Source organism: Antechinus flavipes, chromosome 6, assembly GCF_016432865.1.
Source record: "Antechinus flavipes isolate AdamAnt ecotype Samford, QLD, Australia chromosome 6, AdamAnt_v2, whole genome shotgun sequence".
NCBI lineage: Eukaryota > Metazoa > Chordata > Mammalia > Dasyuromorphia > Dasyuridae > Antechinus > Antechinus flavipes.
Window position 1 is genome coordinate 214,812,192 of NC_067403.1, and position 16,507 is coordinate 214,828,698.

The window sequence follows — 16,507 nt, forward strand, 5'->3', positions numbered from 1 at the left end:
CACATTTTTTAAAAATGTGAACACTTAGCCAAATCAACTTTAGATTAGTGTAAAAGCTTATTTGCCCCAGTGGAGAAAGATGAGATGATAAGTTGAGGAACAGTATCAACTCACAAAATAGAAAAGAGCAATTCAGAGGAAAATAGCCAACAGGAAACCTTGGTGTAAGACTGCAAGGCCACACTGTCTTGAGATTTTTGATAAATGAAAGTAGGACAATAAATAGACATAACATGACAGTAGAAGTACCACATTTGGACTATACCGTCTCAACAGTCGATTGAAAAAGTGATAATGACACAAGATAAAGTTAGAAAAAATGAATGAACTTGACCTTGATATGGAGAAGAGCTCTCTGTTGAATGTGGCACAAGTTTAAAGACATCTGGAATTTGATTTTTAGAATATCTCAAAGTTGATAATATTCCAAAAGAAAGGAATACCATGCCATATTATGGTATTGATGATAGTGCTACTTTATTTCATTGATTTCTTTATGCATGGTGAAGTTCTCCAGATGTTCTTGTTTTCAGTATGCTGATTTTATCAAACTTTAGAACATCGCAGGACCTTAGAAAGTTTTGTAATGAACAGTGTTTATTGCTCAGGCTTGAACATGCATGTGAATGGACATTAAATAGAGCTCTTCCATCAATATGTATATTTAGAACAAGTAATCTTGATGGACAATGAGTTTGGCCTAGTTGAATAAAAGGAAGAGAGTGGATTAGATTGCTTTTTGGCAAACTGCAAAGCTCCTTTCCTGACCCCAAGCTTCCAATGAAAGTAGACAACCATATTTTTATACTAATATTTTCCCACTATTGCATTATTACGGCAAGACATGGAATACAGCTACTTCTGAAGAATTAAAAATAAATATCACATGGAAAGTAATGGAGAAATGCATGGTAGGTATGCAAAAGTAAAAATATAACTAATAAGGAACTCTAAAGGAGCAGAAGACATTATCAAGAAAAAGAGAAGATGGATTGATGGATTAGTCTTGTGGTCTCTAACACATAGAGTGATACCCTTGTTGTAAACTGATGGGATAACTTGGACAAAAATCATATAAATTGTAGTAGGCATGGATAGGTTATAATCTGCTTATAAGGAGGTAAGAAGACCAATTGAGGATTATTATTAAAAACAAGTGACCAAATAGGACATCTGCATTTGTGCTTATGGACTTATTTTCTAATTTTTATAAAATCCTTTGGATAACAATCAGTTTATACATCAAGTTTACACTTTATGAAAACATGAGAAGGCAGATTTTTTCTGTAGCAGCCTTCATCTTTATAATCACATTACTTCCTGGGAGAATTTGGAGATAATAAATCTGCCTATTTGTTTGCTGATTACCAAAAAATTAGAAAAAAGGCATTTAACTTCATGGAATACAATGCAGCTTAAAAGGCTTTCTTTAGAAAATATGCTTTAGAAAAAAATGGATGTTAAAATCATATATGTCTCTACAATGGGTGCAATCTCAGTGATTATTTTGTTCTGTGATCTGTTGAGTACCATCATCAAGTAAGGCATAAAATTAGGATTTAGTATAGAATATATACTCACCAAGATGATCTAAATATAAGAAAGATTTCCTTTCAATGGTGATGTTTTTCCAAATATTCCTGTTTGCAGAACATAGTACTCTGGCTGCATCAAGTCCTTCAAGGCCATCTTAATGAGCTCCACTATCTTTCTAAAGATGTTGGTCATTCATACTGGAAAACTAAAGGGTTTGAAAAACACAATGAAGAAATTGCCACATGCAGTTTAATTGTTGATGCAGTTCATTTAGTTAATTCATCATCATCATCATCGTTATTAGATAGATATAAAATCTTAGATTAGTGCTACTAATGAACTAATGGTTTCACAGTTAAATAAGAGGTCAGGTTATATCATGTTTTTAGAAATTTTACAGCCTTTCCAAAATTACTTCCTCCTATAAAAAGCCTATCTTTTTTTTTTAAGACACCAATATTTTTTTACTGATACCTCATGGCTGTGAATTATAGAGCACTAAACTCAGAAGAAACAGAAATTTTGGTCACCATAATAGAGCAGGGCTTTTTAAACTTTCCATTCATGACCCCTTTTCTCTTGAAAAAATTTTATTCTCAGGTATATAGTTACATAAAATAAATATATACCTCAAATTTTACTGATAATAAATAATAATTTTGTAGCTCCCACATTCAATTATGAGACCCTTTGTGGCATCACAAACCACTCTTTAAGAATCTGGGAAAGAGAGAAGGCATGAGATTGTGGATCTATTGTGTAAGGAAGAAGGGATAACCTGTGAAGGTCTGTGTATCTCAGTAGTAGCCATGAAATGTTTAAACACCCACACATGCATACACATAAGTACTCTTGTATGTAGTATGTTGGGTAGCTACCTCAGAGAGGATTTACCAAGAATCATGAATGAGAACCTCTTGTTGATGGATTGTGATCTAAGTGATAGAAAAAGTATATGCTTCAATGAGGCATAAGAATCCATTGAAGTATGGAAGTTTTTGTTGAACCTTAAAATATCTATACTTAGCATAGATGTTGAGCACCCTATTTCTATCTACTCTATTCAGGCATAAAGTAAAGACTATTTGGTGCTCTGCAGCATTTAACTAGATGTAAGTCTATGATAGTTTCCCATGTGAACCCAATAATTTCCTTCATATCTTTAAACTATATCTTCAAAACCTGGGTTTTTCTTTCAATGACATTTAAAAAAAAATTAGGCTAGCTCATGAATTAACACATCTCCTGTGTAGTAGATAAAAGACTTATTTGAATTCACATTTCTCACATATATTCAAAAATACTTCTGTAAAAACTGACTTGCCTGATGGGGCATCCATTTGTAGCTCAATATAATAGTTTAAATTATAGGGTACTGGAAGTAGGGGTTTTACTGTCAGTTATATATGCTCAAGATATGCTTTTCTGGTGGGAAAACAATTTGCATACCAGTAGACCTAGACTGAAAGCATGTTTGCACAAATGCTATCAAAATGATTGCAGTTGATTTAAACAAGTACTTTCCATCAGGCTGAGCTAATTGCAGTAGAATAATTATAACCTCTTGAGTCATAAATTAGAAAGGAGTAGGAGTAATAAATTCTTCCATATCCTTCCCTTTGGTTATCTTCATATAAGATGTCTTAGAAGGCTTAGTGCAATTTTAAACTATTGAAGCTCAGAATTTTGGGAATACCCTGTAGATCACAGTACTTCAAAACACACACAGCCTTTATTAATTTAAGGCAGTATTTGCTGACTGTTGCAAATGATTGAATATAGCATTTTTCAGAGTCACAGAACCTCAGATTTGGAAGGAGTCCTCAGAGGCCATCATATAGCTTTGAAATATTGAAATTTATTTGAAAAATTCCCTTCCTGAACAGGTACTTCATCTTTAACCACCTCATAATTAGTCCTTCTGCCTCTATCTGAAGACCTCACAAGAAGAAGAACACAATACATCTCCTATTAATAGATTTGGGCCATAGACGATGCTACCATTTATAAAACTATAATCCAGTGTATGAAAAAAATAAATTATTTGCTAAGATTTAAGGAGCTAGTCTCAGTATTCATGGTTGATGAGACCTGTGCAACCTTGAAATATTGGAGTATATTTCAAAAGTAATATTGAGCATCTCTTCTCTTCTTTTTGAAATAGAGTATAGACACAACAGACTTAAATGGGCAAACACCACTCATGCTATCAGCTCACAAAGTACTTGGGTAAGTTAAGAGCTTTATTGAGTTGTGCTCGTTCTAATTCTAGATTCTTTCACATACATGCATTTTATTTGATTTGTGTAGCTTTAAAATTTGAAAATGAACTTCTAATAAAAGGATAACAGTAAAACTATGACTAGACTTTTTGATGTAGTTGCATTTTGGAATACCACTACAATGTTTTCTGAAAACATTAACTTGTTATGATGAAGAGTCTAATTTAATGATGATTAAAACATTCAAGTAGGTTACATATTCAGTAGTGCAGGCTCATTAACTTGACTTGTGTTTCTTAATTTAGGGATGTGGGGGTATTTTGTGTGTGTGTTTTTAATGGCTGCAGCCTGAAATCTAAATGATAAAATTCAGCTTTGCAAACAAAAGATACAAAATCTATAAATATTTTTTTGAGGCCCTTCTGAATGTATTGTGTATACTGCATTAATATTAAGTATAATTTGATTTGGGGAAAATCCCTTTTTAATATACAATTTCATGAAGCACTTAAAATTTAAATTCTTCTATAAATTTTATCAACACAAATATGTAGGATTAAAAACCACGTGATGACTGATGTTTTCTCTGTGCAAAAGCTCCATTTCTTAACTGGTAGTAGAGTTAGTGTTTCCAACAGTCTGTCCTTCCATGGATTATCTGTCAACTGTGACTGATGTTCTGGAAACCAAATTAGAGACAAAATGCCCAATTTCTCATATAATGCTAATCATTTTATTTTTAAAAAATTTATTGATGCCTTTTTAAAACTCCCGTCATGCTATTGAGACTTCATCCTTTATTTGAGCTCTCTTTCATATCAAAGATAATCAAGCAAAGCTAAAGACCTGGTCTGACAACCATATTCCATATGCATCGTGCCTCCATTGGCTCCCAAGATAGGGGGAGTGTTTTATCATCTGTTCTTCAAGGCCAAAATTTGGTCATAATGCTACCCACTTCACTTTTTATATTTTCATTGATTTTTATATTACCTTTGATTTCCCCAAATTTTCTTCTTATTGCAAAGAGATATTTCCTATGAAAAAGGATATAAATGAAAAAAATGCCTATGTTAGCAATATACAGTGCAGCATATAGTACTCCACAATCAGTCTCTAAGCTTTATAAATAAAGGGAGTTATTTTTAATTAATTTTAAATATCAAACATTTGTTGTTCTTATCTTCTCTTTGTTTTGTCCATGAAGCATAGTTTAAAATGTCGTCATTTCCCTAAAAACTAGAAAATACTCAGTTATTTCAGAATTGGGCTTTCTGGAACTTCCATAATAGGAAAGAACAAATTGATGATGATTGTATAAAAATATTTGGTTTTCTAATTTATTGAATTAGATGATTTATATGATTCTCTCCAGTTTTGTACTTAATCCATTGAATTCTGGCTCATCACTTTAATATATATTAAGATTAAGAGCTTCAAATGAAGATTTCTTCATTTGTTCTGTTTTAAAGGAGGCTAAATGCAAGCTATTATATATACATCAGCTTTAAGGGAAGTCATAGGAATTGCACTTTATTTACCACAAAGATAATTTTTTTAAACATTTGGTACAGGCCATAATTTCTGAAAAAGATATGATATTTGCCCTTCAGAGTTATAGTGTTTGAGCTCTGCCAAGTGACCTACCAAGATAGAATTTGGAATCATATGATATACAACTCTATTTTCCTACAATCTTCAGAAAAATTCCTTGCCTATAATAAGTGTCTAATAAATATTTCTGGATTTGAGTTTCACAAATTTCATTAGGTGAATTCATGAATTTGCACTAATGCACAACTAGTCCATTTTATTCTTTCTTGTATTGTTCAGTCTTACTTGATATCTTTTTTACCATTTTTTCTTTCCTCATTTCCCCAGCTAAACAGGCAACTCCTTAAAGACACTGTCACATTTATGAATCAATTAATCAACTAATTAATTACCAATTAGTATATTTTATTTTAAATAATATAAACTATATTTATAAGTAATTATTAAGTTTTGATAAATGCACAAGCAATGTGGCATAAAAGATACAGGAGACCGCTAGGTGGCACCATAGTGCAGAGAGTGCAGAGGGCCTGGAGAGCCGTCAGGAAGACCTGAATTCAAATACAGATTTAGACATTTACTGGCTTTGTGACCTCAGACAAGTCACTAAACTATAGTCTGCCTGAGTTCCCTCAACTGTAAAATGGGAATGATAATAGTTGCTACCTTTCAGGCTTGTCATAAGCATCAAATAAGATGATAATAATAAAGGGCTAAGCACAATATCCAGGTAGATGGCAGGTGCTCTATAGATGCTAGCAATGATAATGGTGATGTTTTAGTGTTAGGAAGATCTGGTTTCAAATCCCACCTCTGACCCTCTGACTCTGAGCAAGTCACTGCACGTCTCAGCACCTTAGGCAGCTCCCTAGGACCTTATAAATAAATTTAGATTGGTAGAGAGAGTTCCCTATATACATGAAATCCTCTCTCCTTCGTATATGTGTGTGTTTATTAAACAGATACCATTGAGGTATGTGTTCCACATCACTTCGCACAAGATGTTTTAGATGTCTGAGAAATACTTCCCTGTGCATTAGTAGAAAAGATGTAAGTAATTCCCCAGTATAAATTATCTCCCGCTAAAGACATTGTGTTATTTTATCTTTTTTTTTCATATGCAGACCAGAACCCACTGGATTTCTTTTGAAGTTTAATCCTTCCATCAATGTAGTAGATAAAGTTCACCAAAACACTCCACTCCATTGGGCAATTGCAGCAGGAAATGTTAGTGCCGTTGACAAACTTTTACAAGCTGGTTCAAGTCTGGATATTAGAAATATCAAGGTATGAATAAGTATTTGTTCCCCATTAATTGTATCTTTAGCTAGAAAAGTGATAAATCAGTAGGGATATGTAATGAGAAACTTCTGTCTCCCAGAATAAATAAGAATGGTGGACATTTTCTTTTGAAAAAAAAAATTTTTTTTGATTGTGATGATTCAGAGAAATGCACAATATGCATGATGTTTAAAAATGTAACTAGTTTTCCTGTTCTCTTTTTTTTTTCCAGGGAGAAACACCACTTGATTTGGCTCAAAAAAACAGACATCGGCTGATTATCCACATGCTAACAGTAGAAGCTAAAATAAGAGCAAACAAAAACTTAAGACTTTGCAGGTGGCTACAGAAATGTGAGGTATTTCAGAGTCCATTTGTTGAACATAGTAATTGAAGTTTAAAGTTATTAGGGGAAAAAATCCAAGGAGAAATAGTGTCAAGTCATATTTTTCTTGGTAATTACAAGATGTTATAGTTTTCCTTGGGAAAATTACTGAGGACTAGCAATTGACATAAAAAACTCAAAGATTACCTGTCATTCAACTTCTGTATTTTGTTTTGTTATAAATTTAAAATGAATTGTTGAGCCCTGAAAAAGCTAAGATTTGGCTCATTGGTTTAAGAGCTACAGTTTCCCATTATACTAACTGATTGACAAAAATCTAAATTATAGCAATCAAATTCAAATTATGCTTTCTGTTAAGAAAAGGTAAAGCAGAGAATACCAAATATCTCTTTTAAGCTAATATTTTCAAACAAAAGAGTTCATCTTCAAAATATAGCCATCTAGTGTACAGTAATAATAATTGGCACTTTACATTTTCTAAGTGGTTTATAACTATGGAATTCTGCAAGAGGGTTTTAAAAATACTATTATCTTACATTTAGATAAACCAAGTCAAAGGAAATAAGAGGGCTCATCTTAGCCTTTGCTCTATGAATGGTAGATTTAGAATTAGAATTTAGAAACCTAGATTTTACCATTGTTCTCATGTTCAGACTATACTGATTATGAATTTTTAAGTATCCCAAAGAACCTTTCTTTTCAGCCAGAGCTCATTCAGTTTATATCGTAACACTTATTGCAATTGAAAGAGAAGAATCATGGTGGAGTGGTGCTGGTCTCCAAGTCAGGAGGGTCAGGATTTAAGGTCTAAGGACCAAGATTTATATCTCTGACATATGCCAGTAACAGGACCTTGGTGTAGTCACTTTACCTGTCAGGCAATGCTCAATGAACTAAGCTACTCTTAAGGCACAGAGCAGGTGTTCTACTTTAGAAGATGTTTCTTGAAGTATTCTTAATACCAATGAAATCACAGATTTGGGCTAAACAAAAAACTTATAGCCTTGGAAGGGACTTTAAAGATATAGTCAGTGTGGCTGAGATTTCCTAATCCCAGGACCCTGACTAGGCTGTTAGCCACTATGGGACAAAATGAGTTTCTCCCTTTTGAAGTTATAGAGGTTCCATCTGCTTTATGGATTAGGGTCCAAAGTGGATTCTCAATGTACAGGTGATATGCAGATTTGCTCAGCTCTGTTTAGACTGCCTCAGAATCCACAAAAATGATATTTCTTTGGCTTTGACTGAACTCAATGGACCTGGTTCCTAAGAAACATCAAGCAGGGCCTAGGATTATCAGTCCATGGGAGTGATCAATTTAATTTTTATTGGAGTATTTGCTTGGACTGAGCTTAATTTCTTGGAGAATCTAAACTAGAATGATTTTCCCATCTAATTTTATGTTTTCAGAAGTGTATTTTCTCTATTTATAATTGTGTGTATTATATGTTTTTGTATATATCCACTTGCATATATAAGTGAGAGTGTGTGTATGTGTGTATATTTATATGTGTGTGTACATATACACACACGTGTTTATTATCATTATTGGTGTGTTTATGGCAAACTATACTTGCATGAAATGTTAGGTTGACTTTATATTTAGATTTACAAGTTTTATACTTGAAGTTATTGCCACTTGTCTTCAGTTAGATTATATTGCTGCAAGAAGAATAGTAGCCCTACATGTCTGAACAATCAGACTTAAATGTAGATGTAGCTAATATAGGAAGGTTAGCATGCTTTTCTAGACAACCTTTTTTAAAATTAGTTTTATATTAAAACATCTGAATATAGGCATATTACTAAATATTTTTAAAAGATGTTGGTTTTGCAAAGCATGTTTTGAAGAAAGCAATGTTTAATAAGAACATAATTTACTAATCCTTAAATGTTGGGAAATTATTTCAAATTATTCCATTTTGTTTGATCCACTAATTCTTTAGGATTAGGTCATTTAGGTTTTTTTTGGTCTGTTTTTTAATGGCCCTTTATTACACATAATTTTTATTGTATCATGATCCAAAAAGAATTCATTTACTATTTCTGTCTTCCTGCATTTGATTGTAAGGTTTTTACCCTGATCAGCTCATATTTTACAAACATTTTTTGGGGTTAAAAAAAAAGTCCCATTGTAACTCACTCTCTTTAATAATTACAAGTCCTTCCAGGGGAAGCTCCATGCTACTAGGGGTTTCAGACTACCTTAACATTAGAAGTCTTATTGCTCTTTCCAGTTATGACTACAGATAGATCCAAACTGACCTGCTTGTTCTTCAGTACCCTTAACAGTGCCTTTATGTGGTAGATCCTGTTTCTGGAATGTATTCCTTCCTCAAATCTGCCTCTTAGAACCATTCTTCTAGGCTCTGCTCATGTTTAGTTTATGAGAAGTCTTTTTTTTTTTTTTTTAATTTCCCTACTTAGTGAGGCTTTTGTTTTTCTTCTTTTCTTCAGATAACTATGTATGTGCTTTTCTGTTCACAAGTTGTTTATGCCTAGGAGAAACAAGTTCCTTGAGGACAGGCATTGTTGTTTTAAGTCTCCAGAACTGAATACAATATCTTGTACATTTCTTGTTTTTCTGGATATGTGATTTCATAAATGTAGGAACTCCCTGCATATAAACCTCTTTCAGTGATGTAGAAAGCAGCTCCTCTGTAACTTCTGTCTTCCCCCCCAGGCTCTGTGAAATTGAGTGACCTGCTCACAATCACATAACTCATCTCTTTTAGAGCCAGGGCCAAGCCCACATCTTCCTCACTCTTAGTTTACCACACTATAGGGCCCATTTGTCTTGCATGAAGTAAGTGCTTAATAAATGCTTACTGGATTGGATTTGAATTGTTCCTACTACTGCTGTCTCTAATAACCAGTGCCTAAGTAATTCCCAGATTTCACATCCCTTATCCTTTTACTTTTTCCCCTTCATGTATATTGAAACAGAGAGATTAGAGTTATATGATAGATTTCTGTATGAAATACTTAAATGAAAAATTAGTATTATATAAACCATGACAGATCCCAAAACTTTTTTTCTTCCTACAAATAAAGGTTTTATTACTTAGTTATGTATCTGGTGAGAATTGTGAAAATGCTTTCCTTCATCTAACTTTTGATTTCCTTAGGTGGGTCTGGAGTAAATTGTGTTCCTCTTAGCAATCATCATTCTTATCTTACACTTTCTATCATAAACAATTATTTGAAAGAGTTTATAGCCACACAAAACTAACTTATCTTGAAGTGGTTTTCTAAAACAGCTAATATTGTTTCCAGAAAAAATACATTTTAAGCAACATCTAAACAAACAAAAAAACAAACACACACACACACACACACACACACACACACACACACGGATTTGACATAGTTACAGTGGTTGTGCCATAACTCAGAAATTTCTCAGGTATGTTTCTCTAAGTTCATGACTTAGCAATCAATCTACAGGAAATTTTTTGTATTACTGCTGTTGTTAAAGTAATTATTATTGACATGGGTCCTATAATAAGTATAATAATTAGAACATGTTTTACCTATAATATTTTAATTATGCATATTTTAATAGCTTTTCCTGCTGTTGGCACTTTCCACAATTACGATGTGGGCAATAGGATACATAATGGACCTCAATTCAGATTCATGGCTTTTAAAAGGAAGTCTTCTTGTTGCAGTATTTTTTGTTACATCTTTATTTCCAAGGTATGTCTACTTTTTCTTGAATTGCAATCAAAATGGCTGTGCATTCATTGCTTAGTTTGGATACAGACCAGCAGAGCTAAAGTGGGGCAGTAATAGCTTTGCTCCCCAGTGCTGATTGTCAGAGGACTCTGGCAACACTTGTATTCCTTTGGCAGACAGAAACAGCTAATTATACTTAGTTAGCAAGAATGCCACACTTCTTCCCCCAGTGACCGCCTTGTAACTACCTTCTTCACTTTGCCCCTTCCCTCAGTATTTGCCTCCCCAGTGGTGTCTTAGAGTCTCTTGTCTCCTGGGTACCTTGTGTCCTGATGATTTTCCTCAAGGCTTCTCTTTCCTCACCTCCTTCATCTGAACTTATCTTAATAAATAATGTATTTTTTTAAATTTTTAATTTAATTCATTTTTTCTTCATATCTGTCTATAGTCCTTCCTAGATCCCTTTCCCTTCTTCCCTACTTAAGAAAGCAAAAACAAATTCCTGCACTGGCCATGACAGACAGAAAGAAAGAAAAAGAGTTTCATTCTTCATTCTGAATTTAAGGGATCACTTTGACGTGTATATGTGTGTGTGTGTGTGTCTTTTGCCCCAGGTTCCAGAATGAGTAGTTATGGTTCTGCTGCTTGTCTGGCTTTTCCTATCTATATGAACGTTGATAATCAAGGGGGCCAATTCTGGGGGCCAATGAGATGTGAACTTATGTTGTATTTGTCATTGGGGAAGCAAGAGTGGCAAAATCAACTGACCTAGAACCTGCTGTTTTTCCAGGCAGTAAGCTACCCTTGTCATTATTTAAAGAAAATGATCTGTTGCATGCACCTTTCTCTGCCTTCTTCTCCTCCCCTTTGCCAAAGCATGGTTGCTTTGTTGTTTTAAAGAAATCAAAAACTGTGTACAAAAGGCTTAAAGCTTTTTCTTTTAACATGAGTGTGACTTACCCACTTGACAAAAACGAGTAAGAATCTTCATGTCACTTGGGAAATTTTCAACATATTAGGTTCATTCATAATTACTTATAGAAGTAACTGCAACATGAAAATGTTTAAAGTCTATTCCATGTATGGTCAGAGAAGTAAGAAAAATAGAAATAAAGAATGTTTGTTATGTACTTGAACATATATTTATGTAAGTATACTATTTTTATATAATATACATACTATGGAATTTAAATAGAGTAATTTTGTAAAAAAAAAAAAAATTGACATTATACATAAAACACACGAAAGCATTTAGACATTTGGATACATAAGAAATCACAGAATTGGAACAGACCCCAAAGATCATCAAGGCTATTTCCCTTATTTTATAGATTTAAAGAAACTAAGGCTCAAAAAATTGAATTGACATATATCTATATATACATATATAAGTCAATGGACTTGTAACAGTGACAGAGACTCAAATAATTTGTTTTGTCAGTGAAATAGCAGGACAAGCCACTGGTTATGCCCTTTCATCGAAATTTAGAAATAGATGATTATACCTAAAACATTCCATATATTTTAACTTTATAATTCTTTAAAAAAACAAATCTAGCTAACTTAGTAAAAATGTGTGAGAGTTTTAGGGTATGAGCTAAAAAAATGATTCCTCTAAGAATTAAAAATATATTCCTTTGTGCAAATGAAAGGCAGAAAATAGAAGTAAATATTGACACTTTATGGCATTTTCCATAACCAATTTTACCTTTATACTCACCACCTAAAACAATGTCTGGCATGTAGGGGGCAATTAATAAATTTTTGTTGATTAGTTGATCATGCCCTCTAGAAATAGCTTTTCCTTTTTTTTTTCCAGGTTCCTGGTGGGGCACAAGAACCTCAAGTATTTGCCAGGCATTATTTTGCTGAGCTCCATTTTTTGGATATCCCTGACGTGGTTCATCTTATTTTTGCCTGATATCCTTTGTGTGAATTAAGTTACATTTCTTATTTTCATCCAGTGCCAGGTTAATGTCTTTGCCTTCAAAAAGAAGTAGTCTTTTTCTGAATTGAGTGTCAGATAAAATTCAGGAAAGGAAGTTAAAATTCATATCCCTTTAAAGCAGAAGTCCTTATCTGAATGCTTTGAAAAAAATATTTTGATAAGTATATTTCCACAGAATTGGTTTCCTTTGTAATCCAAGGGATTTAATTTTATTCATTTAAAAATAGTATATAATAAAGGGTTTGTAGGCATCACCAGGCCACCAAGGTGACCTACAATACAAAAAAAATTCAAGGGTACCTGCTTTAAAGATTCTAACTGAAAGGGTTTCATGCAAGAAAAATATGTTTTTACCTTTTGAAGAAGACTCACCAAATGCTATGAGAGCAGAAGGTACTTCGTTACTATTATTTAGAAGTTGCATGAGATGTTACTTTAAGTTGCACATAAATATGGTTAATTTCTTTAATACATCCCTTGAATAATTTGATCACTTCACTTGACCAGGAATTTTATAGAACAGGGATTCTTCAAAGAACAAATCTTCTGGGAGTAAAACCCTCATTAACAAAATCAAAGTGGTGGGGAAAGGTTTGGGAGATGTTCTTGTCTCATCATTTTTTTAACAGTGGCAAAAACAGCTAAAAAAAATGTCTTCCTTAGAAACAGAATTCTTGTGCAACTGAAAGACCAGACAGACCTGCCTGAACACAGATGTCAGTTATGGAGGGAGAAGAAATGAAAAGGAAAAAGCATTTATTAGGTGACTGCTATGTGCTAGGTTCTATGCTGTGATTTACAATTATTGTCTCTTTTGATCTTCACAACAACTTTAGATGGTAGATAGATAGGTACTGTAACTGCCCTTTTTGCAGTTGAGGAAACTGAGGCAAACAAGTCTAGGATCACACAACTAGTAAGTGCCTGAAGCCAGATTTAAATTCAGTTCTTCCTGACAACTAGCTGTCTCTGAAAGGTCTTTGAAACACCTAGTCATATAGGAGAGGGAAGGGTACCACTCAAGTGACAGCCAGATACTGCAACCACATGACAGGCAACAATCAGAAGAGAAATGAGAGTTTATCTCCATTTAAGCTGCAAAGACTTGAGGAATTGTAACTTCCAATGCTAGAGTGGAAGGGACAAAAACTGGATCTTTCTGGAACTCAGGGGAAGAGATTAGGGTCTTGAAATACATCCCTGTGTTATTTCTAATTATAGTCATGAAATTTCTGACAATGGAATATGTCCCTGGAGTGCATCTTCTTTGTTAACAAATAAAGGCATAACATTGTGCCCACAAATGAGTTCAGTTTACTTAGACCAAAGACACTTAAACACTGTTAACTCTGAATATAATGCAAAATTGAGAAAATCTATTGGTGGATAGGCAGCCCTGGTAAGCGATCATTGCTGAAAAGATGGAACTTGGTCCACAGTTGTTCCTAAACATTAAAATGAAAAGCTTGCTATTTGTGAGAGGCTCTGGGTAAATCACTAGGTGGCACACTTCTTCTTCAAATAAATGGGATTTTTTTTTTTTTTAAACAATGAAGCTGACCTGCATATGCCCTTTGGAAGTTTTCTTCTTGGGTTGTATTTTCCATAATTGTATTATCCTGTTAGAGTTGTCCAATATCTGTTCAAATTCAAATTCTTCATGTGGGTGTTATTTGTTTGAATTTTTACATATTTTTTCACTTACATATGAAACAATTTTTAACATTGTTTTAAATTTTGAGTTCCAAATTCTCTTTCCCCTTCACTATCCTCCCTCCTTGAGAGGGCAAGCAATTTGATATAGATTATACAAGTGCAATCATGTAAAACTTATTTCTATATTAGTCATGTTGCAAAAGAAAACACTGGACCTCCTCCAAGAAGAACAAAAAACAAGAAGAAATTTTTAAAAATATTTTTTGATCTGAATTTAAACTTCATCATTTCTTTCTCTAGAGTTAGATAGCATTTTTTATCATAAGTCCTTTGGAATTGTTTAAGATTATTGTATTGCTGAGAATAGCTAATCCAATCGTAGTTGATCATCATACAATATTGCTGTTACTGTGTATATTGTTTTGGTTCTGTTTACTTCACTTTGTATCAGTTCATATAAGTTTTTCCCAGGTTCTTATGAATCCAGAGGATGTTCTTTTTAATGCATATGCAGACTCTGGAAAGTCACTTGTCAGAACAATATTTTGTGGTATATATCTGGGTAGTATCTTTTTTTCATTAATTCAACAAATATTCATTAAGCTTTTAGTACATCCAGAGTATGGTGACATTAATATTATGCTACCTAAAGTTTCGCACAAAGGTGGTTCAGACATTTTTGCCCTTGAGCAGTTCATAATCTAGGCAATAAAATAGGGAACAATTAGGTGAAAGATGGAGGGGTATTAACGATAAGTTCAGTAGAGATAACAGTATAGAAACCTTCATGAAAGATATTAGACTTAAGCTGGCCTTGAAGAGTGATGCAGAATCCAGTTTGACAGTAACAGAGGATAAAAAGAAAGGTTCAGTCATCAGATGTTTCATCTCCCAAGCTATGTTACTTCAGTTTACCTTCAGTGATTCTTTTGTTAGGCTTTTGTGACTGACAGGAAAATTCAATTAATCTTGTTCTCACAGGATCATCTTAAAGTTACCCAAGCAGTAGAACGGGTACTTCCCAGGAAGCCATATGTGGATGTATCTTATTTAAGTTATACTTCGAAGTAAATCTGGTTTTACAGGGAAAAAATTGAGAGGTGATTCTGCTCTTCACAGTGACTCACCCTAGATTTTCTTTAAATAGTGAGTGGTCTTATTTAAAATATGATTTAATTTGCAAAAAAACATCAGTTTATGCATAATGTTTATCTTTTCTCCCTCCGCCCCTCCCCACACACCCATTTCAGCCAAGTAGATTAGCTCTTAAGTAAAGAGAAGAATAAGATGAGTATTTGAAGGTCAGAAGCTGCAGCTCCTAATACCATTTTTGCCAAGTCTAAATGTAGCGAGTTTATAAAAATTGAAGTATTTAAGCCTCCTGGGCATTGTTTCTAAATTGGCTTTTATTTTATAGCAGCAACTGAGCCCAGAAGCCAGCAACCTCCCCTTGCCCTTCCTTCTAATACCCTCATCTCTCTGGGAAGAGTGTGAAGATGTTGTACTCTATGAGGGCCTGACAGAGGTCACACATGGGTTATACGAAGACCTATCTATACACATCATGGGGAGTGGTTAGTTGGTTCTGGGCACGTTAGGAGCTGCTCCACTTAGACCTCTGGCCCAATGGCTTTGATGTTGCCCTAGCCTGTCATCATTTCCACACCCATGTACTAGGGGCAGTGGGAGTAAACACACTTTGTAAGTCAGGATGAGTTAGTATTTAAAACCCAAATTGCACATCTTTGGCCTGTATTAGATGGCTTACTGTCTTGGGGAGGGCAAAGGTGAGGGAGGGAGGGAGAGGAGACGCTAATTCCAGATGGTGATCTTGTCAGTGCACCTGTTCCTTCATTGGTGCCGCTCATGGCCCATCCATGTTTCATTATGTGTACATCTTAGTCCTGTCAATTTTTCAGATTATCTGCCCAATGTGGGAGGTCTTCCCCTAAATTTTCATTTAATTCTTTTCTTGAAACTGTATTTGTTTTGTTGCATTTTGTCAGCACAACACTTGCATCTAGGATTAAACAGGGTATGGACATGAGACTAGATTGCCTTTAGGGAACTGAGAAGTTACCTTAGTGACTTCAGAATTCTCCCTGAAATATAGCCCATCATTTTAATACCAATATACTTGTGTGCTTGTGTGGCTATGAGTCATGGAATGATTTATTTCTGAAAACATCAAAGGAATGTCACTCAGAGGGCAGTGGAGAAGCACTTTATGGGTGTATGTCGGCCAAAATGAGTTGGAGAGTATAACTCATATAATCCTTAAAAACA

The 16,507-nt window shown here is 34.0% G+C and overlaps 1 protein-coding gene across 1 annotated transcript in view; it reads left to right on the plus strand.

Moving 5' to 3' along the window:
- ZDHHC13 (zinc finger DHHC-type palmitoyltransferase 13) overlaps positions 1-16,507 on the plus strand; it is a 58,718-nt gene that overhangs the window by 22,725 nt on the left and 19,486 nt on the right. Inside the window, exons 6-10 of the mRNA XM_051964079.1 lie at positions 3,701-3,765; positions 6,437-6,599; positions 6,826-6,951; positions 10,505-10,638; positions 12,437-12,537. Of these exons, the coding sequence (XP_051820039.1) occupies positions 3,701-3,765; positions 6,437-6,599; positions 6,826-6,951; positions 10,505-10,638; positions 12,437-12,537 (589 nt within the window). The remainder of the gene's footprint in view (positions 1-3,700; positions 3,766-6,436; positions 6,600-6,825; positions 6,952-10,504; positions 10,639-12,436; positions 12,538-16,507) is intronic.